Source organism: Drosophila pseudoobscura, chromosome X, assembly GCF_009870125.1.
Source record: "Drosophila pseudoobscura strain MV-25-SWS-2005 chromosome X, UCI_Dpse_MV25, whole genome shotgun sequence".
In the NCBI taxonomy this organism is placed as follows: Eukaryota; Metazoa; Arthropoda; class Insecta; order Diptera; family Drosophilidae; genus Drosophila; species Drosophila pseudoobscura.
Window position 1 is genome coordinate 40,650,017 of NC_046683.1, and position 26,273 is coordinate 40,676,289.

At 44.6% G+C, this 26,273-nt stretch overlaps 3 protein-coding genes across 8 annotated transcripts; 2 read left to right on the forward strand and 1 right to left on the reverse strand.

Moving 5' to 3' along the window:
- Positions 1 to 91: 91 nt before the first annotated feature.
- Positions 92 to 26,089, reverse strand: LOC6902076 (coiled-coil domain-containing protein CG32809). 6 transcript variants are annotated; one of them, XM_033384328.1, is made up of 18 exons: positions 25,920 to 26,089; positions 24,337 to 24,490; positions 24,168 to 24,221; positions 23,944 to 24,089; positions 23,264 to 23,878; positions 18,340 to 18,430; positions 17,854 to 17,946; positions 17,339 to 17,453; positions 17,164 to 17,265; positions 15,629 to 15,798; positions 15,213 to 15,278; positions 15,065 to 15,151; positions 10,316 to 10,378; positions 9,682 to 10,144; positions 9,434 to 9,616; positions 9,245 to 9,338; positions 4,306 to 4,467; positions 92 to 4,226 (listed from the first exon to the last, which is right to left on the reverse strand). In XM_033384328.1, exons 2-18 carry the CDS (start codon positions 24,440 to 24,442, stop codon positions 3,072 to 3,074), a joined length of 3,765 nt encoding a protein of 1,254 aa, XP_033240219.1. In that variant the 5' UTR covers positions 24,443 to 24,490; positions 25,920 to 26,089; the 3' UTR covers positions 92 to 3,071. The 6 variants fall into 6 exon arrangements, 4 of the variants coding, with proteins under 4 accessions (XP_033240219.1, XP_033240218.1, XP_033240220.1 ...); XR_004470467.1 differs by lacking the exon at positions 25,920 to 26,089 and adding an exon at positions 7,552 to 7,595 and having other exon boundaries at positions 4,089 to 4,226; XM_033384329.1 differs by lacking the exon at positions 25,920 to 26,089 and having other exon boundaries at positions 4,054 to 4,239.
- LOC4815475 (uncharacterized) lies at positions 15,989 to 17,177 on the forward strand. The gene is made up of 3 exons (XM_015185653.2): positions 15,989 to 16,410; positions 16,498 to 16,720; positions 16,783 to 17,177. Exons 1-3 carry the CDS (start codon positions 16,236 to 16,238, stop codon positions 17,165 to 17,167), a joined length of 783 nt encoding a protein of 260 aa, XP_015041139.2. The 5' UTR covers positions 15,989 to 16,235; the 3' UTR covers positions 17,168 to 17,177.
- On the forward strand, positions 19,039 to 23,246 carry b6 (pentraxin-related protein b6). Its single transcript, XM_001355387.4, has 5 exons — positions 19,039 to 20,061; positions 21,377 to 21,470; positions 21,609 to 21,729; positions 21,945 to 22,166; positions 22,229 to 23,246. The coding sequence occupies exons 1-5, from the start codon at positions 19,452 to 19,454 to the stop codon at positions 22,934 to 22,936; spliced, it is 1,755 nt and encodes a 584-aa protein (XP_001355423.4). The 5' UTR covers positions 19,039 to 19,451; the 3' UTR covers positions 22,937 to 23,246.
- Positions 26,090 to 26,273: the final 184 nt, after the last annotated feature.

Consider the following 26,273-nt stretch of genomic DNA (forward strand, 5'->3'; position numbering starts at 1 on the left):
AATAACTGCCCAAAATTGAGGAATGGCAACTACCCAATAGTCATGCCTTTCAAAATGAATCAATCGAGTCGAAGAAGAGTCATGTTAAGAGTCCATTTTACGAATGATATTTATTGTTGTGGTTTGCTGTGATTTTAAATATTATAATTACTATTAAGAAAAAATACGCGCTTCCATTTTTGTTTGTTGAACTCTTCCGATACAGCATCCTCTCCGTACTTCTGTACTTCTGCACATCTCTTCTACTACCTCCAAATTGTTCTTTATGTATACGATACGTAATACCCGCTTTGGTGAGTGTCGTGAGGAGCGAGGGTGTCGTGTGTGTGTGTGTGTGTGTGTGTGGGCAGGGGTGTACATTTCCGTTTGAGTGAGTGTAGTGGAGTGGAGTGGATTGGAGTGTGCCTTATAAGGAATACAATTATGTGTACAGTGCACATATAATACCATCATTCAATTTGATTTTGCCACATTCACATTCATATCGTTTGGGATTAACTATACTTAATTATTTTTGACTTCGTGTTATTAGGGACCTTTAATCGCGTAAACCTTTTACATAGGTCATTATTTATTATCTCCGTAGTCATCATATGTATATATTTTTTAAATTTTTCGTATTCGTTGCGTGAGTTTTGCATGTTAATACATATATATATTCTGTATATGTTATACATATTCGTCGAATGCGGTCAAAATAAATATAAATCCACTAACTTAAGTACATGTTTTCTGTCTTTCGTGTATATATGTATATGTATATATGTAATGTCTTGAGCGGCGCACCTTAAGGTTTCAATGTTTTGGCATTTGAGTCTTGCAATCAAGTCTATTGCACAGTAGTTTCTAAAATTGGGGCTACTAAATAAAACACAGGGGCGTACGGCACAGCATTAGATCCTGACACAGTGCTCTCTCTCTATCTCTGTGTTTATTTTGAGCTATTGGATATACATACATACATACATATCATAGACCTATTCATTTATATAGTATGAGTATCAGATATACTTTTAAAGTGTTTTATTTATTTTCGATTGAGTTCTTATGCTAACACACGCTTGAAAACGGATTTTTAATTCGTTGACATTGTTTCCGTTTTCACAAAAGAAAGGAATTGGCGCTGCGCTCTGCTGCGTACTCCTTATTCATAGACATCGAAAATCGAACATTTTTGGGGAATGATTTGGTATATTTTACTCGTAATTGATACATACGTACATATATGAATCTGGTTTGGGTGCAACAAATTTCTCTTAATTCCGTGTGTTATAGTATGTGTATTAATTGTAAATAAGCTTTTTTAATACTGAAATTTAATACTGAAAGAACACGTACAATAAAAAATCTATGATTGTGCAAGATATAACCACTTTCATTGACCCTTTCAGCCCATGCATCAGTGTGTACGTACTTAAATGCTAGGGTGCTAGGATGAACACTTCTCAATTAACTATTTAAAAAAAAACATATTAATTTGCTAAAAACATATGCAGTCAAGGGTCCCGTAATACCCTGATCAGCCCGATCACGATTAAAAAGGATAAGGAATGAACCAAAATGATCCAATAAGTATCTGCGCGCAGCGACGTTGTCCGGTCCGTCCGTCGCTGTTTCCGATCGATATACCAACACAGATATGGACAGACTAACGTTCTACACGGTATGTTGCGGTATAATGCGGTAAATGCCTTCGGTTACATTTTTACATATGTATGTATTGCCCATTTGATAGGCGCATCGTTTAAACAAATAACATTTTTGGTAGTCCAAAATGAACCACACCCTTTCCAAATCTTGATCCAACTTAAGGCCCTTTGGAAGGAGTATGTATGTACATAAGTGTGTGGTGTATGGTGTATGGTGTATGTTGTTTATGTGTTGTGTTTTTTTTAATATATTCATATATATTGGGATAAAATTAGCTAGTTGCCTTCTATAACAAAAATAAGTAAAATATTTTCATTATTTTTGTATCTTGATGAGCTATATATATATAGAACTATCAGTCTCACGTCCCATACCAAGGTAATAATAAAAATCTTTTGACATACATATTTTTAACGTACATACGTAGATCCTGTACATATGCATAATAATTAGTTATAATGTGTTCTTGTGTGCCGTGTTGTGCCTTGCGTACTTTGTGGATGAGTAGTATGTACTACGTGTAGGTGTGTGACCAGACCTGGAGTATGGGTCCTTTCCTGGCCTAAAAGATAGGATAGACAGCTAGCTGCTTTGGCTACTTTAACATATACACAGACACAGATTAAAATATGCATGCAAATCTGATTCTGACTCTGACTCTGATATCTGATCGGATATACTGAAGCTTAGCGCTTGCTTGGGTTTAAGTTGGAACCTCTCCTCTCCGCTCCGCCGCTGACAGACAGAGTCTAGTGCAATATATTCGTGCTCTCATGGGGGGTTTCTCATTCACCTTCTTATAGCTTATGTGCGATTTCATCGGAACAACAACAAGGGGACATACAGCAAGTACATCGGATGTAAGCAAATACATACATACATACATACATAAAAACATTGATCTTATTCGGCTTGTTGCCTTCGTTAACGAGTATTTACGAGGATACGCGGATACACAAACTTGTGATTACACGCGTAATGTTACAGTTTTTTGATTTTCGATTCAAATTCGTATTCGTATTCGTTCTTCATTTTCATTTTCATTTTCATTTTGACAACACCTAACGTCCATACATCGATCGCATGCTGAATTAATGCACGTTAAACATTTATGTTCGAAAATTAAATGCTAGATGCTAGACACAAGTACTGGGGTAAGGGGCTACTGATCGCCCTTACACATACGGGAAAAGTTTTTAGTGACACTCAAGTTTCGTTTTTGTGTTTGAGAGAGATGACTCGTGTTATGTACGCGGACGTGAAATTATTTGAGCAGTAGTATCTAGGGGTAGGTAGCTTTTTGTATTGACCACATATGTAGATAGATTTGGAGCCCTATCTGGGTAACCGAGACCACCTGAAGACTGCTGTGATGATTAAATGTCAATTTTTGTTTCGTTCCACGCCAATTTCCAGTTGTGTTAAAGTATCTCCGTCTCGTACACCTGTTTGGTGGTCGTTGTGGCTGTTTGGTGTTGAGAGTTTGCAGCAGCAGCGACCGCACCAGACGACCCTACCACTCCACCACCAACAGCGCCGCCGATCACACCGCTCGTAGCATCACTGACCAACACACCATTGGTAGCCGCGGCAGACGCCGCCGCCGCAGCCGCGGCTCCACTAGCTTCGCAGGCCAAGCTCAATGCAGCGATTTTCTGCTGAATATTTGTCTCGCTGCCGAGCTTACGCAACGTGTTATTCCCGCCGCCGGCCCCAGCAGCCATGTCCTGCGACGAGGGGCAGGTAACATCGACCGAGGGAAGCTTGCTCATTTTCTGCAAACGCTGATATTGCTCTTGCAGCAACTTTTGCTTCTTAAGTAACTCCTGGTGGCGCATCTCAAGTGCCACCTGGCGTTGCACATGATCGTTACCGGACTCATTGCCACTGGAGTTGTCGCCGCTTGATGTGTCGCCACCGGCGACAACCGAGGAGTCTATTCCGATTGAATTGACATTGGCATTTGAGTGGGCATTGGAATTAGCATTGGCCGCTGCCGTTGCTGCTGCTGTTGGTGCGGAAGCTATGTTCTGTGGCACGTTTGGGCTGGTTGGACTGGCCAGTGGACTGCGTGAGCTGGTGCGTGGCGGCGGTGGTGGCGGTATGCGTTTGTGGCCCACTTTCGTTATCAGATCAGCATTTCGCTCGGGTACGGGTGGCTTGTTGTTGCTGCTGCTGCTGCCGATGCCGCCACCATTGGCCAGATTTGGATCGCTGGGTCGTGGCCCAGTAGGTGGTGGTAACTGAAGTTCGCTGTCCGACTCGCTGGGATAGGAATGCAGCCGTCGCAAGCTGCCCATGTTTGTGTGCACCATGAGCTGCTGCTGCTGTTGTTGTTGTTGTTGTTGTGATTGCAGCTGCAGCTGCGACTGCGACTGCTGATGGGTGAGCACGCCTCGCTGTACTGGCACAGAGCCGGTGGCCACAGCAATGACCATGCTGCTAGTGGTGGCCTGTTGCATATTGATGTTGGCCTCCGTGTAGAGACGGGCCTGCGATATTTGCGTGGTGACGGTGCTTTGTACTGCGGCCTCTGCGCTAGCGCTTTCATCAGATGCCGAATCTTCGGGGCGAATCTACAGGAAGAGACTTGGGACATTTGAGTTCCGTTTCAGATCGGAATCAGGGCTAGGGGATGGTGCTTAATGCTCTTACCTCGTATTGTTGCTGGTGTTGCTGCTGCTGCTGTTGCTGCTGCTGTTGTTGGGCTATGGGCTTAGAGAACGTCTTGAGCTCGTCTAGCAGAGCATCGAGTGCGTTTTCGGGTGCGAGTCCCCCGCTGATAGCGAACGACCCCATCCTGGGTGTTGGGATTGGCTATAATAACACACATACACACAGAAAATTTGGTAGTAAAATAAACGATTATGTGCGGCTCCCGCTGGTGGCGGGAAATGCGAAGGCAACGTATAGTAATTATGTACATAAGAAGTGAATAACACCACACATATAGATACATATATGGTAATTACGTACTCCTATGGCACAATTATTCTCGCAAAAGATAGTAGTCAGAAGTAGTAGTACATATACATATACACATATCTGATACAGACTAACCCATCAATGAAACATACAGGTATACATAGCTAAAGAAAAACAGTGCGGCAGAGGCCGTGGCGTCTTTAACGAGTGCAAGGTGCATAGAGAACAGTATTCATGCAGTGCCATACTAAATTCAATTATTAGAAAACATATATAATTGCAAGACAATATACACATAGATAGTAGATGTAAGGATGCGATGTATCATATCTGCAGCAAACATTAGGCAATCATCGTTATCATGATAAGCAAGCATTCGATTAAGCGTTGTACAAAGGTGGTAGTAGTTGGAAGAGTCTCTCTATATGGTCTATATATATAAGAATGTCGGGTTTATAGAAGGGCATCATCAGCGGAGCCTAAATTTGAAAACTTAGGGCAGGGGAAATGTGTGCTTTCGAATGGTCGAATGGAGGAGTGGGTGATTTATACATTTTGAGTAAAAGAGAAGCTCTAAATAACAAACAAAGACGCAAATCATATATCCAAAAAGGAATTGTACCCCGATTTTCCGAATGCAGAATGCAGAATAATACAGGTAGTATATGAGAAAGTTCTGTGTGTATGTATGTGTGTGTGTGTGTGGCCTATAGGTATATGTGGTGGTTTTGAGCAGTTAACAGTTAATAGTTATTTCTCTATAACTATTTTTCGCCTTATCTCTCTGAGTGTTGATGCTTATGAGTGAGAGAAGGCAACACGCTTAAAGATTGATTTGATTTGATTGATGATGGGTTGATAGGGCGATTGGGTTGATAGATGGTTGAAACTTCAAAGACAACAATCGATGAGTGAGAACAGTGACTGAACAGTGATGACTGTTTGCATATATTTGTTTTTTTTTTTTTTTGTTTTGACTGCAATTCAATTGGCCGCTCGATTGTCTGATTAGGAGATTAATAGTTAACAGCTAAAATGGTTACAGATTTCGGTTTTGGGTTTGGGGTTTCGGGATGGTTATCAGGTTTTCAGGTGATGTTTTGACGGGGGAAGTGGGAAACTGGGAAATTGGGAAAGTGGCGGTGTGTACATACATAAGCAAGGGTACATACATATACATACATATTCTCTAATTTGTATATATATACACACACATATGCGCTCTTCTCAACTACAAAGTATCATTAAAAATTAAATTAAATAGATTCGAATGTACGAGTACGAGTACGAGTACGAGTATGTGTGTGTGTGTGTGGTGTCACGACTCAGCGCAAGGAGTGGTCCATTTTGATTAATATAAAACATTAAACACTTAATTAACGGAAACCAAGAGGGGGGTACAAATTGTATGTATGTATATCAGCATAATCGTTTCGTATATGTCTGTATGCATGTATGGAATGTATGTATGCCGCGTGTGCCACTTCCTGCCTATTAATTATCAGACATTCACTATAGAGCAGCAGGCCCCCCTCCTAATGTGAACGTACACCCGGTGTCCCGATGTTACGAGTAAGTTCATTAGATTCGAGTACTTGTAGTTTATTGCACCTCTTCCGCACATGCAAATACAATTCAAATATGATCATTTTTGGTGCAGTTGTTGGCAGAGTTTTGATGGAACAAACATACATACTATAGTAAGGTTCTAGGCATTACAACAGAGGTGGGCAATGCTACCATTTCTCCGAGAGGTTTCTCCGCTGCTCCGTCAGACGGCTGCAAAAGCAAAACGTACGCAATGCTCGACTGAGATTCGAGGGACCGAAATCCAAAAACAAAGTACACGTAGTGTACGCGACCGGGACTCGGGATGGAGACTGAAAAAAAAATTATACGCAGTGTGTGGTAGCTGCTCGAATCGAGCCTCGTTTGGTTCTGTTGTTCTGCTCCCAAAGCCAAACACCACTGCATTACAGTAAGGGATTCGAACTATTGACAATCACCAGACAATGCCACGAATGAGAGTAGTACCATATGGACATTTGAGTGGAAGACAGGAGCGAACACCAAAATACGATTTGCAAAGCAATTTACGTGAACGAAAGAAGGACGCAAATTTGAGTGAATGGTCGATCACATCGGTGTGTCTCTTTGTATTCCATGTGGTGTGTAATTAGAGGATCAAATCTCGTATGATAGGTAATATTCACATTTGGTTTTTTGCATTGTCTTTTGAGTGCGCTTGAAGAGCAGATAAATCTAAAAAAAATCGACCCCCAGGCACTCGATATAACGCACTTACAATGTAATATATGTAGTAGCTGACCCTTAAATAATGCTTCCTCCATGGTTACTCACTGCCTAGGGGACTCGTGTTGCTGTGTTGCGAACGAATTCGGGAAAGCGGAAACGGGATCGGGTTCAGGTTAAGGTTGTTGGCTCAGGAAGTGGATCTCCTTTTGGATGGACTTAAGAAGGACTTTAAGGGGATCTTAAATGGTGAGCACACACAGTCAGTCACACACATATGTTGCGATACAAATACATTGATATTGGTATAAATCGGTACACATACATATAGTATATAGTATACATTTAGTATACGTATACTGGTTGAGAAGAAGGTTGCAGTGGTTCAGATTTCAGATTGTTGGGTGCGTTTCTTCTGGTTTTCTGGTGGCTTATGGATAGCTTTGATGAGTTTTTTATATGGTTTTTGGTTTTTGGTTTTTGTTTGATTTTTAGTACGAGTATTAGTTTTAGTTAGAAGTTTATAGCAGTAGTAAGTAGTATACAAAATATAAACTAGTATGTTTAATGCAGAGCAAATTATGTTTAGCAAAAAGAAAATTGACTTAGTTTTTATGATTTTTTCGTTTCATTTTTTCATTTTGGTATTTGGTATTCGGTTTTGTTTTTGTTTTTTTTTTTGGTTGTAAAATTTTCTTTATATTTGGATTTTTCAGTCATTACTCAGTAATTGCCTCTTTGAAGTTTGAACTCCATCGCCAGTTAAACTATGTGGGTTGTAGAGTTGTTGTTGGGAAACGATAATCAAAAAATGTTTGAGAAAAGGCAAGAACAAGAAGAAAACGAAGGTAAACCTCATTTTATAAGACGTTAAGCTTTGGATAAATTCAACTTTTGTGTGATCTGTTTCTGTTTTTTATTATTATTTTTCATATATATATTTTTTTTTGGTTTCTGTTTGGCTTTTGTCAGCTTATGGTGAGATGATAGTAGGATTGAGATTTGATCGATACTTGGATTATATTGATAGTGTTTGCTAACTATTTGTTGATGCAATTTGTAATTGTAATTGCCATTTGTAAACGGTAATTGTAATAGGTTTAGGGGTAGTGGTTGGTTGGTTGTATGTAATGAGTGTTCAAATACCTAATGTGTAAGACCCAACAAAGGCAAAAGCTCAGTACAGTACAGTAGTTAGCTTGCAGGATGATTGGTAGGAGGGAGTTAGGGCTAAGGGTTATCTATATATATATATATATATCGGCGAAGCTATATCGCGTTGGTGTTTTTAGCGGTGCGCTTTGCTTTTGCTGAGTAACATTCTCTCAACTAAAAACATTTTTCTTTCTAGGAATTGTAATTGAATTCAATTTGATTTGGTTTCTGGTTTCTGGTTACACTTGAAACTCTCGTTGAATGCATTTGGTTGATTGAATAGTTGGAATGGTTGGTTGGTTGGTTGGTTGGGTGTGAAATGATAGATGAACCAAAACACTATTTATTATAAACAACAGCCAATTGCAACTTATTCATAAGGTAATCGCACAAAATATATAAACCAAAACTACAAACGAATAAAAGTTAAGTAATCAAGGTCATTTCAGTTTCGATACAACTATGTAAGTGGTTTCTCTGTGGTTATTTTTATTTTGTATTCGTATAAATTTTCTTTGCTTTGCACAGAAATCTCAAATCTCAAATGATAAATCGCCGTTGGAGGAGTTTTTGAAATGGTTGGAGGAGGTTGTTGGTTGATGTGAAAAATGAGCTCAAAACTAAACTACAGCAGGACTCTCGGTCTCTCGGTACTTGTTGTCGTTAATCAGTATTGCCATTCGATTTAGATGACAGCGACTTCCCCTCCGAGTGAGACGTTGTCGGAGGAGGAAGGAGACAGACGGAACAGAGTGGACTTCTACGGGATACGAAAAGATGAGCAGTCGCGGGCTTAGTAGCTTCGTGTTTCGTGTGGTACATCCACAGTACCGAAGATCCACGAAGATAACGAGCCTGGACTGGAGCAGTGCTCCAGTGCGCGGTGAGAGGTGGTTTCGAAAATGAAAGCATAGCAAAACTCGATACATGATATGGTAGGACGAAAGCAATCTATTGTATGCAATCTCTGCGATAGAAATAGTAGTGGAAACAATACTTTTATACATATGTCTATATAATCATGACACGTTATGTAGCAGTATTATATGTATATAAGTATATCGATATATGGATAAGGATATGGATATGGACATGTGGGCCTTTTGGCATCGCAAATTTCGCTTGGATCTTGACTTTGGACTTTGGACTTGGAACTAGCTCTGTGTAACTGTCTCAGCACAACGGGGGTCGTCGTCGACCCGTCTCTCTCTCTCTTTCTCTCTCCCCTGCGACCTTCCGCATGTTGCACTTTTGCACTTACCTTATCGGGCGCCGAAATGTCCGCAGACCGTGGTGGCTCTTCGCTGATTGCCGGCTCATTAGGCGGCAGACGCTGCTCCTGCACGCTTGCCAAACTATAGGATGGTGGATAAAGGGGGATGGATCAGATTAGCTATGGCTCCACTAAAGGAGGGGTGCGTGAAAAGCGACTTAGCGAGCGGCTACAAACCGTTTAAGCGTCACCAATGTCCCAGTTAGCTTCTTGCAGCGCCGCAGCGCCGACTCCAAGCGGTCGGGCTCTTCTTTGAGGAACTTTTCTTCGCGCACCACCTTCTCCATTTCGCTGGACAGAATGCAGCGCAAGCCATTCGACAGAGACGGAAACTTGAGCTTGAGTTCGGCCACCGTTTTGCTGCAAAAATAACAGCAACAAAAATTGCAAAAACATCTGGCATAAGGGCATGGTAGATTTGTTACCTGGCGCGGCTCAACACCAGAGCCATGTCCTCCACAGCGGTCATGTTGACCCGTGTGCGCCGATTGATCACCTCACCGCGTAAATTCTCCACCGACGCCTCGAGGTCACTAAGATCCTTTTCCAGGCGTATGACCTCCTGCTTGTACAGCTCCTCCTCGCGCGAAACTCGCGTGGCATCTTGATCGCCCTGATGGCCCCAGAAGCTGCCGCTGCTCGCCAGCAGAGTGGCACGAATGCGCATAAATGTACCCTTGATGTCCTCCCGAACGGCTACTGCCTGGGCCTGGGACAGACGCCGCAGGGTGCGCACCTCCATGCGAAGGTCCTTGGCTTTCTTCTGCAGCCCACGCAGGTGATTGTAGACCTCGGGGGCCAGCGTTATGTCCGCCCGGTAGTTGGGATGTGCTGTCTGGGCCAGCACAATCGGCTTGGGTGGTGGAGGGGGCTTCAGGCGATCGCGCTCTGTGAAGGTATCGTGGGACAATAAATCAATTGACTTGGATTTACGGCAAGAGTGCAGACTAGTGACTCGGCTAGTGACTCAAATTGAGATAGTGATAGTAACTGTGGTCATTGTTGCATGCGTGGCTTGTGTGTCGGGATGTGGAGAGGCTGTGGAGGTTGATCTCTTACCTTGTGATGATGTGCGTGGTAGGGTGGACGACTTGATTGCCGGCTTGGTAGGTTTCGTATCAGCTGTCCGTATCACAGGTCCGTTTCAGTTGCGTGACAAAAGAATGGGAAACATTTGGTATTGTACGATTTTCTTGACATTGTGTCTAAGGATGCAAGGCCTAAGTTGCCAATGGCAAGCACCCTTCCCCCCCTGTACATATAATATTTCCAATGTCAAATCCACCTTTGGGCATTGAAGAATATGGAAATAGTATGCGCAAACAACAATAAGGAAAGCCTTCGACTCTTGGCTGAGGCTTTTAATACCCCTGCTGATGAATAGCAATATGATTTCTGATTCTCTTCGTACCGGAGATCACAAATAACTATTAATTGAAAAGAAACAACCTATCCTGGAACACCATATACTTTTATTACCAAATTTTTTTGAAATAAATTGTTTTAAACCCCTTTTTTTTATTTTTATACCCGATACTCAAAATGAGTATTGGGGTATATTAGATTTGTGGTAAAAGTGGATGTGTGTAACGTCCAGAAGGAATCGTTTCCGACCCTATAAAGTATATATATTCTTGATCAGCATCAATAGCCGAGTCGATTGAGCCATGTCTGTCTGTCCGTCTGTCCGTCTGTCCGTCTGTCCGTCCGTCCGTCTGTCCGTCCCCTTCAGCGCCTAATGCTCAAAGACTATAAGAGCTAGAGCAACGATGTTTTGGATCCAGACTTCTGTGATATGTCACTGCTCCAAAAATATTTCAAAACTTTGCCCCGCTCACTTCCGCCCCCACAAAGGGCGAAAATCTGTGGCATCCACAATTTCGACGATACGAGAAAACTAAAAACGCAGAATCGTAGAAGATGACTATATCTTACAGAGTGCAAAATCTGAACCAGATCGTATAATTATTACAGCCAGAATCACGAAAACAATTTCACTCTTTCTCGCTCTGTCTCACTCTAACACACAGGTTTCATGGTCGGTTTTGCCAATTGCAAAATATGAGCTCAAGGATCTCAGAACCTATAAGAGCCAGAGCAACCAAATTTGGTATCCACACTCCTGTGATATCGGACCTTGACCGTTTCATGTCCAAATTTCGCCACACCTCCTTCCGCCCCCGCAAAGGACGAAAATCTGAGGCAACCACAAATCTCAGAGACTATTAAGGCTAGAGTAACCAAATTTGGTACACACACTCCTTTAAGATGTCACTATAAAACGTATATCTCAGAATTTCGCCCCACCCCCATCCGCCCCCACAAAGGACGAAAATCTGTTGCATCCAGAATATTGCAGATTCGAGAAAACTAAAAACGCAGAATCATAGATAATGACCATATCTATTAGATTGCTGAATCTGGATCAGATCAGATCACTTTTATAGCCAAAAGGAACAAATCAATTTGCAGTGGCTACGCAGCGCGTGACGTCACGCTCAGACTGATTTCCTGTCTCTCTCGCACGCACTCTTTATCGTGTCGTTTAATATTAGCGGCGTCTGCCGGAGGAGAGCCATACTGACTTAGTATCGGGTATAACCGTAGAGTTGCGGTGTCCGCAGCAACTCACAACGTTCCACCTCGTTTTATTTATTATAAATTCTTAAAATACAAATTGAATTCAAATATATTTCTTTTCTCTCGAAAAATTATATTTACATTTAAAACCCTTTTGTCCCTAAATGACATATGTATGTATGTCAATTACTTGCATTCAGAGTTCTCATAATTTCGAATTAGTGTTGGCAAAAATGTAATGAGATAACAAGGATAAAACAGCCATCAGAAGTTAATTTGTGTTCCCAATATTTATGAAACAAATTAAAAATTAGATATTTCTGATGTTAAGAATAAAAATAAGAAACAATGTTAGTGATAAAAATTAGAATCCTTACGATTCACCGACGTTGGCATGTATTTTTATACTTGTCAATCGGCGAGCCAAAGGAATTGGTATATAAAGCATATCATCTAAATGATAAAGTTACACTGAGGTATGTATGTATCCTGTACATAAAAACTTTTGAATGTACTTTGTACGCGACAGAATTGGGTTGTGGGGACTGGATGAGTAGATTAAATCCTAACATCCTAATGTACCACCAACCACCACCAACTTTAAAAAAAAAAGCCGCGAATTGGTGAGTTTGGACACTTTTATAATTTTTACTCGGCATTTACAGTGCCGATAACCAAAAAAACTAATCGGCTGTTAAGAGAATTGAATGACCTTTCTTCATACATTTCTTTATTCGTGCCCACACAATGGCTTTTCCTTAAAGTTTCGTTTCCGACCCCATAAAGTAGATGTATTCTTGATCAGCATCAATAGCCGAGTCGATTGAGCCATGTCTGTCTGTCCGTCTGTCCGTCCGTCCGTCTGTCCGTCTGTCCGTCCCCTTCAGCGCCTAATGCTCAAAGACTATAAGAGCTAGAGCAACGATGTTTTGGATCCAGAGTTCTGTGATATGTCACTGCTCCAAAAATATTTCAAAACTTTGCCCCGCCCACTTCCGCTCCCACAAAGGGCGAAAATCTGTGGCATCCAAAATTTTAAAGATACGAGAAAACCAAAAACGCAGAATCGTAGAGAATGACGATATCTGTTAGACTGCGGAATCTGAATTGGATCGTATTATTATTATAGCCAGCATCAAGAAAACAATTTCATTTTTTCTCGCCCTGTCTCTCTCTAACACACACGTAGCATAGACGGCTTTGCTTAGAGTAAAACATTAGCGCCTAGATCTCAGAGACTATAAAAGCTAGAGCAACCAAATTTGGTATCCACACTCCTAATATATCGGACCGAGACAAGTTTGTTTCAAAATTTCGCCACACACCCTTCCGCCCCCGCAAAGGATGCAAATCTGGGGATATTCACAAATCTCAGAGACTATTAAAGCTAGAGTAACCAAATTTAGTATCGCACTCCTGTTAGATCTCACTATAAAACGTATATCTCAAAATTTCGCCCCACCCCCTTCCGCCCCCACAAAGGACGAAAATCTGTTGCATCCACAATATTGCAGATTTGAGAAAACTAAAAACGCAGAATCATAGATAATGACCATATCTATCAGATCGCTGAATCTGGATCAGATCAGATAATTTTTGTAGCCAAAAGGAACAAATCAATTTGCATTGGCTACGCAGCGCCCGACGTCACGCTCAGACTGATTTTCTGTCTCTCTCGCTCGCACTCTTGTCGTGTCGCTTAATATTAGCGGCGTCTGCCGGAGGAGAGCCATACTGACTTAGTATCGGGTATAACTGTAGAGTAGCGGTGTCCGCAGCAACTCACAACGTTCCCCCTCGTTTGTAATGGTATTTTTAGACTTTTGTTCTTTAGTCGCATTAATTCCCAACAATAAAAGCTACTAATCACTTAAAAACAAAACACATTCGATTATAAACAAAACGAAATGCAGAATGCTGGACGGAATGACAAATGCGAGTCCGCTTTCGTCCGCCCCTATAACTAACGCATAAAGCAGCCCCATATAGCGTGCACCAAGAGAAATCCAGCCACCGTATATCCATAAGGATGATCGGCCATATTGGGATTGTACATTGGATATACACACTGGAGGTCTTACCCCTAGTATACGTATAAACATACTAGGGTCAGCCTGAGACGAGTACATATATAAAATACTGACTGGTAAAAATACTCTGCTGAACCCTCCACTGGATGCCAGACACCCTGAAAAACCCCAGACAGCTAGTAATTCATTGTGGCATGCTCTTGTCAAAATTAATTCAGTGTCTAGCTAATGCGATTGTCCAGCGTCTTCCAAGTCATTGTGCACTTCCTTCCGACATTTTGGACATTTTGCATTTCCGCAAATTTAACATATTTTAAATTATTAAAGTAGCTATTGGAAAACGACCATTGCTTAGTGTAATAAAAAGTAAGTTGATTTACTAAAAGTCTCGCATCTTTGAGATTCTTTGGAAAATTTGGTTGGGAACTAATGCCACCAGAACAAAGTCTAATAAAAATACGCCTTAAAAAATAGAGCAGAAACGTTGTGAGCCACGGAAAGTGCCGCTGCTCTGCATTTATACCCGATACTCAGTGAGTATGTAGTATATGTATGTACATATGTGTGAACTATTTTTGTATACATCTGCCGCTTTTACTCCATTCTCCCCTACGCCAGAGCGAGCACACTGCACTCCTTAAGGCTATAATAAGGATCCGATCCAATCCAGATTTGGCAATCTGCAAGACAAGGTCTCTCTAGTCTCCTTGATTCTGCGGTTTAGATTTCTCGTATCTTCTTATCTTGAAATACACTTGTTACAAAGCGATATCACAGGAGTCTGGATACAAAGTTTGGTTGCTCTTACTCTCATAATCTTTGAGATCTAGGCGCCCATAAGGACAGACGGACAGACAGACATGGCTATACGGAATCGGCTATTAAGGATGATCTAGAATATACATATATACTTTATGGGTTCGGAAATGCTTCCTTCTGGCGGTTACACACATCCACTTCCACCAAAAATCTAAGATACCCCTATACTTTTCGAGTTATATCAAAAATATTTAATTGAAAGCTGACCGAATGTTCCTATGGCAGTCTTAGCGAACAGATGGTTTCACAATTGAGGGACTGGGTCTTATACAAGAGAAACAGACAGGCGAACAAAAGGACATTGGCTATATCGACTATGAGTAATACCCTCTGCAAAAGTATAAATATGTACACATGCAACATTTTGAGTTTTAATTACCGGCATGTAGTGGATTATGAGACTTGGGATTATGGCCCTGTATGTCATCGCTAAAGGACACTGATTTCTCAAAGGACACGGATTTCTCTGCAAGAAAATGGAATAATGTCGGCTGTTGCAGAGGCAGAGATGCAGCGTATTCACTTACGGCACGAGTTCTTGCCTAACTTGGGAGCCTTCTCCCGAATATACATGTCGTCCCCGGAGCCATTGGCTGTGTGAATAATAGAGAAAGAAAAAGAGAAAAAAAGCGAGACAGCACTTGTTGTAGCAAGGAATGAAATAAATACATATACATATATGGGAATATGGGTCTGTGGGTCTCTGCGGTCTCTGTGGGTTACGGAGTATGCAGACCATCGGCGGCTGTCAGTTGATGTCGTGAATTTTGTGCTAGAAGAATTCAAGCAGGACGCGTTCATGTGCAGGATACGTGTGTGCAGAATCCAGCATACATATATGTAGCTGCGGCCACAAACATCTAACAGAGAGTACACATCGAGTGGTGGTGCCCTGCTCGGCGGGTTGTTGTGAGTGTGGTTCGAGTGGATTGTATTTACGTACCTTGCATCTGGGACTGGGATGGCACAACGAGATAGTTGGAGTCCAGTGTGGGCACTGGCAGGGGGGCAATTTGTGGATTCTGATTGACCAAAGCCTTCTGCACCAGGCCCGTCAGATTGGCCAACTGCCTCTCCATGTGCTCCACGCGTATGCGGTGCAATTCTTCTGGCCTGCAAAAGAGACATCAACGAAAAAAATATATCTATGTACAAAAACTGGTTGGCGGCTTGCATCTCAGCAAATTATTGCGTATTGCGTGTTTTCATGTCGCGCATTCGCATTTACTGGGCCACACTTCCGTCGCTCCAATTGCGCAGTCTCGCAGTCGGAAAGCCTAGGCAAAAGACAGCGGCACCGGCACTGGCACCGGAATCAAAGTCGGAACGCGGGTCGCTGCAGCACTTAGCGCATGGGAGCGTAAACCAAAACCAGCAAAGAATGCTGCTCTTGGCTCTAGACTGATAGGACTTGGAGACACCCTGCAGATCAAGACAAATGGACAACAATAAGGGGATTGATTGTGCTCTGGTATCCATCAATCAGACTACCTGCTTGCGAAGCTGGGCTTTCATGTAGTCTATAATACCCGCGAAATACAGCCAGCGAAATGCTTGGTGCACCGTGTTCACCTAGTGCACGCAATGACGTACCATGTTGGGGCTCTTGTCGTACTGCTTTCTCAGTTGCAGTGGCAGTTCGCAGTCGAATGCAAGTGGGGACCAGTACAAGAACAGCCCGGTTTTTAAACAGCAACATTAACAGAACCATGGCCTATTGCAGTGGTATGTACACACGATATTTGATTGACCAACTACTCATGGCCCTGTACTCCACTTATAACCGAAAATTGAAACACATTTCGTACCCAGTGACCAGTACACCTGATCGTTTCGCACAGTGTCTTGCAAATTTTCAAGTGGATGAGCTTTTGATGCTGGAAAAGTCCATGGAGAGAATGGAGGTTGTTGATGACAGCCCCAGTCCCCGCGAAGATATAGCTGACCTGGACTCGGCCCCCACCACAGACTGCCCTGAGGCAAAGGCATCTGCCACCGTTATGCCCCAGCGAATGGCCTTGATGGCAGCCGATCGGTGGGTCGTCTCATTCCTTGCGTAATTTTCCATAATCTCCCGTGTGAGTTGCTTGTTTGCAGGGGAGACCATGACAGTACTGGCTCTCATGCAGCCTGGCACACTGCGCCGTCCTGGATGGAACCGAAGCCGTCCAAGCTGCAGACCCTGTTCCAGGTCAGCATCACGGCTCTGGCCTTTCTCTCGTTCGGTGGCTACCTGCTCTGCCTGATCGTTCAAGCAATCAAGAGCAAAGGCACAACCTACTTCCATCCGGTGGCCACCGCCACGAGCACCTCGAACAATGGGAATGTCAAGCGCATAAAGATCTACAGGCGGAGCAAACGGAGCACTAATCAGAGCCCCCAGGGAGTGGGAGATATTCCCATCAAGAGCATCCTTTTGCAGCAGGACTATGCCACCTACATGAATGCGGTGCGGGGTCAACGCTGGGCGATGCTCACCTAGAGGGATCATAGATCTGATTGCCGCGATGCGCCATCCGGTTGGGACCCGGTACCTTGATGCCGTACAACGCATACTGATCCTCGGTGAGGGCAACATCGCTATGGGTACAGAATAAACACAACAAAAATAAGAATGATTTCTGCCACATATCCATCCGACGCACGTGCTTACCTCTGTTCCTCGTCTATGATGGGTGCCACAACAGCGCCCCGTGTCCCATATTGGCTATAGTAGGGCTCCTCGTAATTGCCACGGCTGCTGCGCTCTGGAGAACTGGTGTAGCCGTCTGCAAAATGGTTTTTCGCATAGCTCAGATTGTAATTGTTTAGTGGTCTTTGGGGGCTGCTCATTCATGCATATTTATAGGCATATTTTCTGTTAGAATTTAGGAATAACCCATAGGGGAAAGAACAAATAAAACTCAAAATTCAAGAGATTGATGGGTGTGGAAACTGATAAAATTAATGCTCTCTGATTCGTCTTTGATTGTGTGTCAAACAGTGTGTTCAAATTCCGAAACCCATAACGCAAGCACAAAAGCCAATGGAATATGCAATATGGAATATGAAATATGGAAAAGGGGTGAGGTCTTGTGTGAATGTGTGTGTGTACATAGAAAGCGTTATACGATTCTTAGCTAAGTTTTTGGATTAGAAAAAGGCATATAGTAGTATTAGCTGGTGTACCTGGAATGCTGTATAACTGATCCTGGGTATAGGGAAACAGGGGTTCCATGCTACCCCTTGGATTGACTGATCTTAGTGGTTTCACAGGCGCTCCTTTACAGGGTATGTTTTTGGGGTGTTATGTATGTGTATGTTTGGATGTGTATTTGTGTATGTGTTTGTGTTTGTGTATTGGGTTAATGAATTGAACATGATTCATATTTAGATAGAAAGTTTCACTAGATACGAATAGGAGTACTTAAGCGAACAAAAATATAGAAGTATACTTAAGAAATTACTAAATCAAAGGAGCATGGAGTAGGAGCAAAGACAGATCACATAGCCCCGGAGGATTACCGATCAAAATTAAATTATCAAAAATTATGAAATTATTATTACCCAAAAAAACCGAATGTAAGAAACGCAATATGCAAAAAGAGATAGTCGAGGAAAATAATATAATTTCCATGGAGGGTATCTAAATATGTATGTATCTACAATACGCACCCATCGAGACTTTGTTGCGTTCTGATGAGTACATGCCACGGGGCAAGGTCTGCGAAGAGCCCACATAGTAGGGCGCCGGCTGTTTGCCAATCTGAAAAAACATGCGTTTGAATGTTATTAAATTGCCACAAGGCTCAGGGCATGAGTAAGGGAATTTCAATATGCTCAACGCTGCCAATTGGCCTTCGTTCAAGTAGCGAAATGTTCAACAATAGTTTCTCTTCTCTTAAACTGTCCACACGAGCACGTACACAACCGGAATCGGAATCAGAGACTTGCATTAGACTTGACATAGGCCACTGGCCGCCAACTTGTTACTTGTTAAGATTAATGCCCATTAATTGGCATTTGACCCCACCCACCAGTCAATCATCAAAACCGTTTGCCAAACATTCATCGAACATGAAAGCTTTTCCCTGTTTCCAATGAACTCATTTCGAGGATCCCTCAATTAGGCGCAAAAATTATTTTCGAGGCTGTGCACGTGTTTGCAATGATTGGTTTTATTTTATTTTTGTTTATTCATCATCTGGTATTCCAGAGTCCAGACATGGCCATAGAAAAAAATACGAGTCTGTGCCGCATAAGGGGTTCAGGTTCTTTTGGGATTGTAAATTAGTTCAATTATGGAATGTCTGTGCCTCGAATCATCCAGTGGCAGTGGGACGACAAGCTGCTCCCGTCATCTCTGTGGTGCAGCAGCAAGTGCAAGTGGTCGGTCGGTCGGACGGTCGGACGGTTGGCCCATTCGCTGTGCCACCAGTTATGGCAGCAGCAACAACAAGCAGCAGCAGTAGACAGTAGACAGCATACAGCAGATAGGCAGACCTCAACCAGTTTCAGTTTCAATTTCAATACAACAATTTTACAATTTGTTACAACTGAGCGGCGGGAGCCCGAGAGCTGTGTGCTGAGAGCTCTACTCTACAGTCCAACACTCAACACTGTGCAAACGGTGTGCCGCTCTTTGGTCTGCCTGGGATTTCGGCGCAACTTAACTTGGCTTTGGCGCATGCGTGGATGATTAGTGAAGTGCGATCCATCGCGGCAAGCAGACGTTGCAGACCGAACTGAGTTTTCGTTAGAGATATCCCGAGATACAGATCCCGAAAATGTACACAGAAGTGAGGCATATCCTCAGGCAAGCGGCACCGGAAATAATGTTTCCGCTGCTTGCGCTTCTCGCGCTGAATGTGTGCCCTTCTTCGTTCGCCTGGAAGCCAATTGCAGTCTCCTCGGGCCCTGCCAGCAACGGTGGCAGCAGCAGCACAGCCTCCTACAGCCTCAAGCAATCCCACCCGGGATCCGCCAGCAGCAGTCACGAACTGGCCACAAGCTTTGCCCAGTTCGGCGCTGGCAAGGACTCGGAGGAAGGCGGTGTCGGAGGAGGCGAGGATGAACTTCTTCTGGCCCGCTCCGCCATTGTGAATGGTGTGGATCATCCATCGTCGGTGGCTCATCCCATAACGTTCGGCGATCATGTGGAGGATCAGTACGAGTCCTACAGCATCGAGGATGAGGCCCACAAAGAGCCACAGCTGACCTTCACGCGCACACCGCTCTACGGCTCCGATCGATGCAGTGTGAAAAAGTTTGCATTCAATCAGGACGGAGAGGTGGAATATGGGAATCCGCTGCTGCCCGAACTGGATCAGTTTACGCTCTGCTTCTGGATGCGTTTTACCAATCACAGTGGGGATCATGTCCTTCTGACCTACGAGGGTGAGTCAGCCCCAGCCCATTTGCGGATTGGATTTATGAATGTAGGGTAGGGTAGGGTAGGGTAGGGTTGGGTAGGGTCAAAGCCTCTCACCATGACTTGCTTCATCGAGCTCAGGCCCCCACACAATAAGAGCCCCAACGAGTGACCAATCTCGAACTATTATATAAGCTCGGGAGGGGGCAATAGACGTAAGTCTATTGATGCCCCACCACAAAGCCAGCAGCCGGCAGCCACCGACCAGTGACCAGCGACCAGCAGAGAGACCTTCGCTGTGCGCAACGAAATTTGTGGGCCACGCTCCGGCGGCGACGCTTGCACCTGGCTGTGACTGTGAAAGTGAAAGGAAGCCGACTTCCTGATGCAAGTCTTCGACCCACCACCGCCGCCAGTCCCCAGTGTCGACTGAAGACGACAGGTTGACGATCCACAAAACAGTCAGTCTGATGGTCAATGATGATGCTGTTTTGGGGTCGTGTCCGGTTGTTTGGGTGTTGTCGAAGAAGGGCGGGGCAGGACGGGGCGGGGCGGGGCGGGGCGGGGAATGGCATCCATTGTGTTTTTCTTTTAAGTAGCTGCTACCTTTCAGATAAGATTAAGATTTGATTTTCTTCGTCTTCATATCTGACAATTTTTCAGCGCGGCAGCTGCCCCATCGCTGCTGCTGCTGATGTTGTTTTTGTTGTTGTTGTCGTTGCGGTCGCCGCTTACATAAGGCGATAATTTACCTGTTTCCAGTTGGATGTCGTCGGCCGCTGGCCCGTTGTACCGCTGTCCACTGTTTTAGTGCCTGACTTTAGCATTTGACATAATTTCAAAGATTCAATTCAAGTAGCAGCCGAAGCCGGCGCTTCCGGATTGCAGCCCAGATGCTGACCGAGAGACAAACAGACAGACAGAGAGAGAGAGAGAGCTGCTAACAAGCGGGGAAGACAGCCAGTGACCAGCTAGGAAATTGTTTAGTCACAACAACGAATGATTCATAATTACTATAAAATGCATATCACATGCTAAACAGACGACTAACAGGATTTTGGCAGCGGGCCTTCCACAGGCTTCGAGCCGCTGATTGTGCAACGTGTATCCGAGGCTTCCTGCTTGGACTGGGGCTTAAGCAACACTGAATAAATGGCATTGATCCTTTGGTGCATGCGTTCTGCCTTAGTCTCCCTGGGCCTTGTGATTGTGTTGGTCTATCGTCGTTGGATTGCTATTGCAGCATCGATTTGATTCGATTTGATTTCACAATCATCATCGCCATCAATGGCATTTCCAATCCAATCCACTGATCCACTTCTTCCATCCATATATCCACAGCTGGCAAGGAATCGCGAGAGATACAAATCTGGGTCGCGAATGCGCAAAATTCCAGTTTCCTTTCGATGGCCATAAAAGGTCAGCAAATGTACAGGTGAGTCGTGGAATACATTGCACTACATCCATCGATCAATCCACCTGACTAATCGTGGTAATGATTTCATGCTTGGTTTCTATTTCTATTTCTGTTTCTGTGTCCGTTTCTTTTTCTGCTTCTGCTGTGGCGATGAAGACTCAACTATCCGCTGCGAATGCGCCAGTGGCACCACATGTGCACCTCATGGAATGGAAAGACGGGCGAGTGGCAGGCCTGGCTCAAGGCAGAACGCATTGGGCGTGGCTTCCACAACTCGGTGAGTAAACACAACACTCTGCTGCTACTGCTGCTACTGCTGGCCACGGCCCCGTCTCCAATTACTGCCAATTGCAAAATTATCGAGTCAGTCTCTGAGGCTGCGCAATGCCCCGACGCTTTTACTTTCGTCGCGCTGCCGTTGTCGATGACGAGATGACGAGGAGGTGCTGTAATCCAATTTATAGCCGGCCCACTTCTCTTCTCTTTTTGCAGCTTGTGGGCCATAAAATTCCAGCAAATGGAAAGCTACGCTCCGGCGGCACCTCGATCACCGGCGAGGTAAGCCACGGCCTGCACTTTGAGATGACAATGGTCCAGGTCTATCGCGTGGCCCTGAGTGCCGGCAAGGCCCACCGCGATCACAAGCATCACCACGTGCATCATTTTGATCATGAAGGACAGGAGGTATCCAGTACAGTGCGGCCCCCACCCATAGTGAGTTTCGGTTTCGATAGTATAGATGGGGTTCCAGCTTCAACTTTCGGCCTTCTTTGTAGATAAATCGACCACAGCCTATGCACACGCTCCTGGCCAGTGGCCAGATCCCTACGCGGTTGCGCATTAACCTGGCCAATCCATCCAATCCTTCCAGCGATGGAGCTGCAGCGCCTGCTGCTGGATCCGATGCAGCACAGCAGCAGCAGCAGCAGCAGATCACATTTAACACAAACTTTGTGAACGGACAGATCAACGCGGGCTCTCGTCTGGTGGCACAGCAGCTTCTGGGGCTTCCGGCAAAGAATGGCATTCCTCAGCAGTCCTCAGGTAGCCGTTTCCAAATGCTAAGCAACTCCGCGAATGTTCAGTTCATCGACGAGACTGAGACCCACATACAGTTCAAGCGAGCAGCAGCAGGAGCAGCAGATGAGAAGAAACTGAAGAAGCGCGGACTAGTGCTGTTGGATGACGGATCCGTGGTAGACGATGGCACAGACACCGATGCCAGCGAGGTCTATAACGGCCTCGCCGACTACGGCGGCCAGCAATTCAAGCAGGATCTGACCCTCAAGATGAGTCTCGAGGAGGAGATCAGCACGCACGATCGGGAGCCCGCCGAGGAGGAGGTCAAGGCCGTCATGGCCATTTGCAGCAGTTGCCATGCAGAGCCCTTTCAGGGTGCCATCGTCTTTGCGTGGAAGGAGGTGCAGGAGCACATGAATAACGCACTCAAAGGCCTTAGCGTGGGCACCTGCGGTAACTTCTAGTTCTGGTCGCCACCTGCCACCTGTGGCAAGCAGTCTTTAGATTAGTCCATGTACCATAGACCCCCTTCTTTTTGTTTTGTTTTTTTGTATATACGAGTGTCTGTCATTTCGGTGTGTGTGATTCCGATTCCGATTCCGCTTGTCCGCGTGCATGTCCATGTGGGAGTCAACGCTTTAGAGAGGAGGAAGTGGAGGCTCCCCAACGATCCTTGACTCGCTCATGGACATGACCCACTCTATCCGCATCCTCACAAAAACCTCTAGCAACTACGCGGTGATATTGAATAAAAAAAAAGATTATTTAAACGAGGCCGCCCTCCTGCTCACCTTGGATTTGTGGATGTGCTGGTGCTTGTAGTCCGAATCGAATTCCGGTTCGCTGAAGTAGCTCTGGTCCTGATCCCAGTTGGCCGGTGCCTGGGACTGGGGCAGGGGCTGGGGTATCCCGGGACCGCCGGGCAAGATCTGTGGTGGTGCTGCCACCTCTGTGGACTCGAAGAGGCGCAGCACAGAGCGGTCGCGGATTTCGCGCAGATGGGAGCGCACATCCTCCAGCTCGTAGAACATGTCCTTGCTGGCGTCGTGTATGTAGATCTTTACGTTGGGTCCCTCCAAATACGACATGGTCAATTGGCGCGGAAAAGACCGCACAAACAGCGCACGGACCGTGTCAATGGAGGTGATCTCGTTTGGTAGCAGTGCTCGCTTCGTCTCCGAGCGGTATTGCAGAAAAACCAGTCCCAATGGCCGCTCGAGTGTCTTTGAAGGAGTGCGCACCACAGGCAGAGAAGAGCGCTGCTTCCCGCCACGACGAAATCCGGTACTTGCAGTCTCCACCTCGGACATAATCCCCGGATCGTCGTCAAACAACGGGCCCTGATTGACTGGAGCATATCCACGCATTGGCTGATTCTTTTTGTTCTTTTGAGCGCGTGTGCTCATCTGGGAATATCCATCCAAATCATTGCAAATATTGTGGCATACTTATGTTTTTTTCCAAAGCTTACCTCCAGGTCCATGGCGCGCTGCTGTTGAGGGGCCATTTGATGTGCGTGCGGATGCTGTGAGCCACCGTAAACCATTATGTCTCCGCCAAGTGTGTGGCGCCTGGGGTCGTCGCGTCGCATGGCGCGTCGTCGTTCGTCACCGCCTCCTTTCAAATGCAATAAAACAGACAGACAGATCAGTAGCGGAACCAGATAACAGGATGTTTAAGAAATCTGGCACTTACCCTGCTCATTTGGCGGCATTCGTCCGGATTTGTTTTCATTTTGCCAGTCTTCTTCTGAAATGGAAATAAACACAGATGAGTTTTGCACTGCGTTTTTCAGCACTGCACATATAGCGAGCACGCGTTAGGACGTTCTTCATCCTTTTTACTAACGGCTCCGTCTACTTACCGCCTTCTCGTCCCTTGCGCTTCTTTTTTGATGATGAACTGTTGCTGCCGCAGGCATTTTGATTTGCGGACGCGCTTTTATCTTTACTCTTCCAGCGTATCAACATTTTGTGATAGTGTCCTGTCCTTTTCGATGTGTGTTCTTTGATGGGGAGCTGCAAATTGAGTTGAAAACAACAAGCGATAAGGTTAAGGTTGGATTTCTTTGGTCGGATAACCTTCTGCATTACTAATTTAGCTCTACCCCCATAGCTTGAGATCGCCTCGTTTGTGAGCAGTGTACATATATTGTGCTAATTTCAGGAGTTCTGCTGATCTGCAGCTGAGAGTCGGGGGCCATCATCTTAAAGGTCTGAATGGTAAATCGTTTTTGAATAGTTATTGCATTAAAATAAGTACAATTATGCAAGCTACGAAGTTTGAGCTGAAAAATGTACAATGACTGCACTATCAAGTTGTCCTGGCGAAACGCAACGAGGGGCGCTGCCGCATGACGCGTAAAGCGCTAGTGTATATTACAGTCCCAAATATTGTATTAACTATGCTAATATACGCATTATTATGCACTTGTTTTGTTGTCGCAAGAACGCAACGCACAAGAATATAGTTCTTTTCGGGCTGTTCATTTTTAAGTTTTTAGAGAGTTCTTCAAGCGGAAACAGTTTTGGCATTACCATTAAAAGCATTAAGATGCATTTGAAATATGTTTGTTTGATCTTAAAGCTCACTTTTAAAGGAGGTCCTAAAAATTGAGCTCCATTCAGAACGAACTCCTGTCGATCAACCATGCATGTAACTATGCATATATGTATACATATGTTGCATATACTTAGATGTACATATATATGTACATCGTGAACATATACAATATGCATTGGTGGTACACTTTTCAATGCATATCTATATATAAATATGTATGTACATACCTATGTACATACGTACAATATGCACTTAAATATGTGCCTATGTATATAAAATTGCGTTGGTGTCGGTTTACTGAAAGAATTTTTGATTAGATTTAGGTGCGGCGTTCTATCCGCACTCACACTTGCAGCCCAGCTCCCTTCCGCCCCCAAAGACGGCGCTCTTTGGCGAATGTACATACATACGTATATGTATTTATGTACATACATATGTACGGGAAAGTGTAGCCGCCTGAACTTAATACACATTCATCCACGTACACCTGCAAACAACTATGTAGTTCTCGGCTTTATTTTACATAGTTTTCAGCGGCACAAAATATTCTATACACCTGGAACAGGCCGCCCGCCCCATAGGGGGTCCCGGGCTCGAGCCCCGGGCCCTCCTCTGTGTATGTGTGTACCCCAAGTACCGAGGTATGTACAGAGATGTATATGTTGCACGAAGAATGCAAGTGGCAAGTGGGAATCCGTTATAAGTTTAGTGGCACACACTACACACACACACACACACAACGCGAGTGGGCCGGTGGTTTTTTTGTGGCTGGGATGCCTTACCGTTTCGGTGTGCCACACGCACTGGGCATTTATTAAACGCTCCCAAAAATTAATACAGGGGAGGCCATGGACCATCCGGGGGTACCCAGGTCGGGAAGCTTACCGTGTGAGCCGTCGTATGCGACCGCTTTTAAAAACCGTTCGATGCGATTTAACGTAGCACTAAGCAGCACAGCCACCGCCACAGTAGAACAGCAGAAGAGTAAAAATATTTCTGGTATATCTACATCAGAAAAGCGTTTCCGCCCTAAATCGTACGCGGGCTACTTTGGCAGGCGCATGCGTGGGGCGAGTGCTCTGTGCAGTGTTGTGCTGCTAGGGAGGATAGATAGGAGACAGAGGCTTTCCAGTCGTTTCGAGTTGTTGACTTCATTTGCACACTGGCCAAAGGACTGCATTATGATGCACCAGAAGGACGTTTTGACGAAGAATTTACTTGAATTTACCTGCTGTGGGG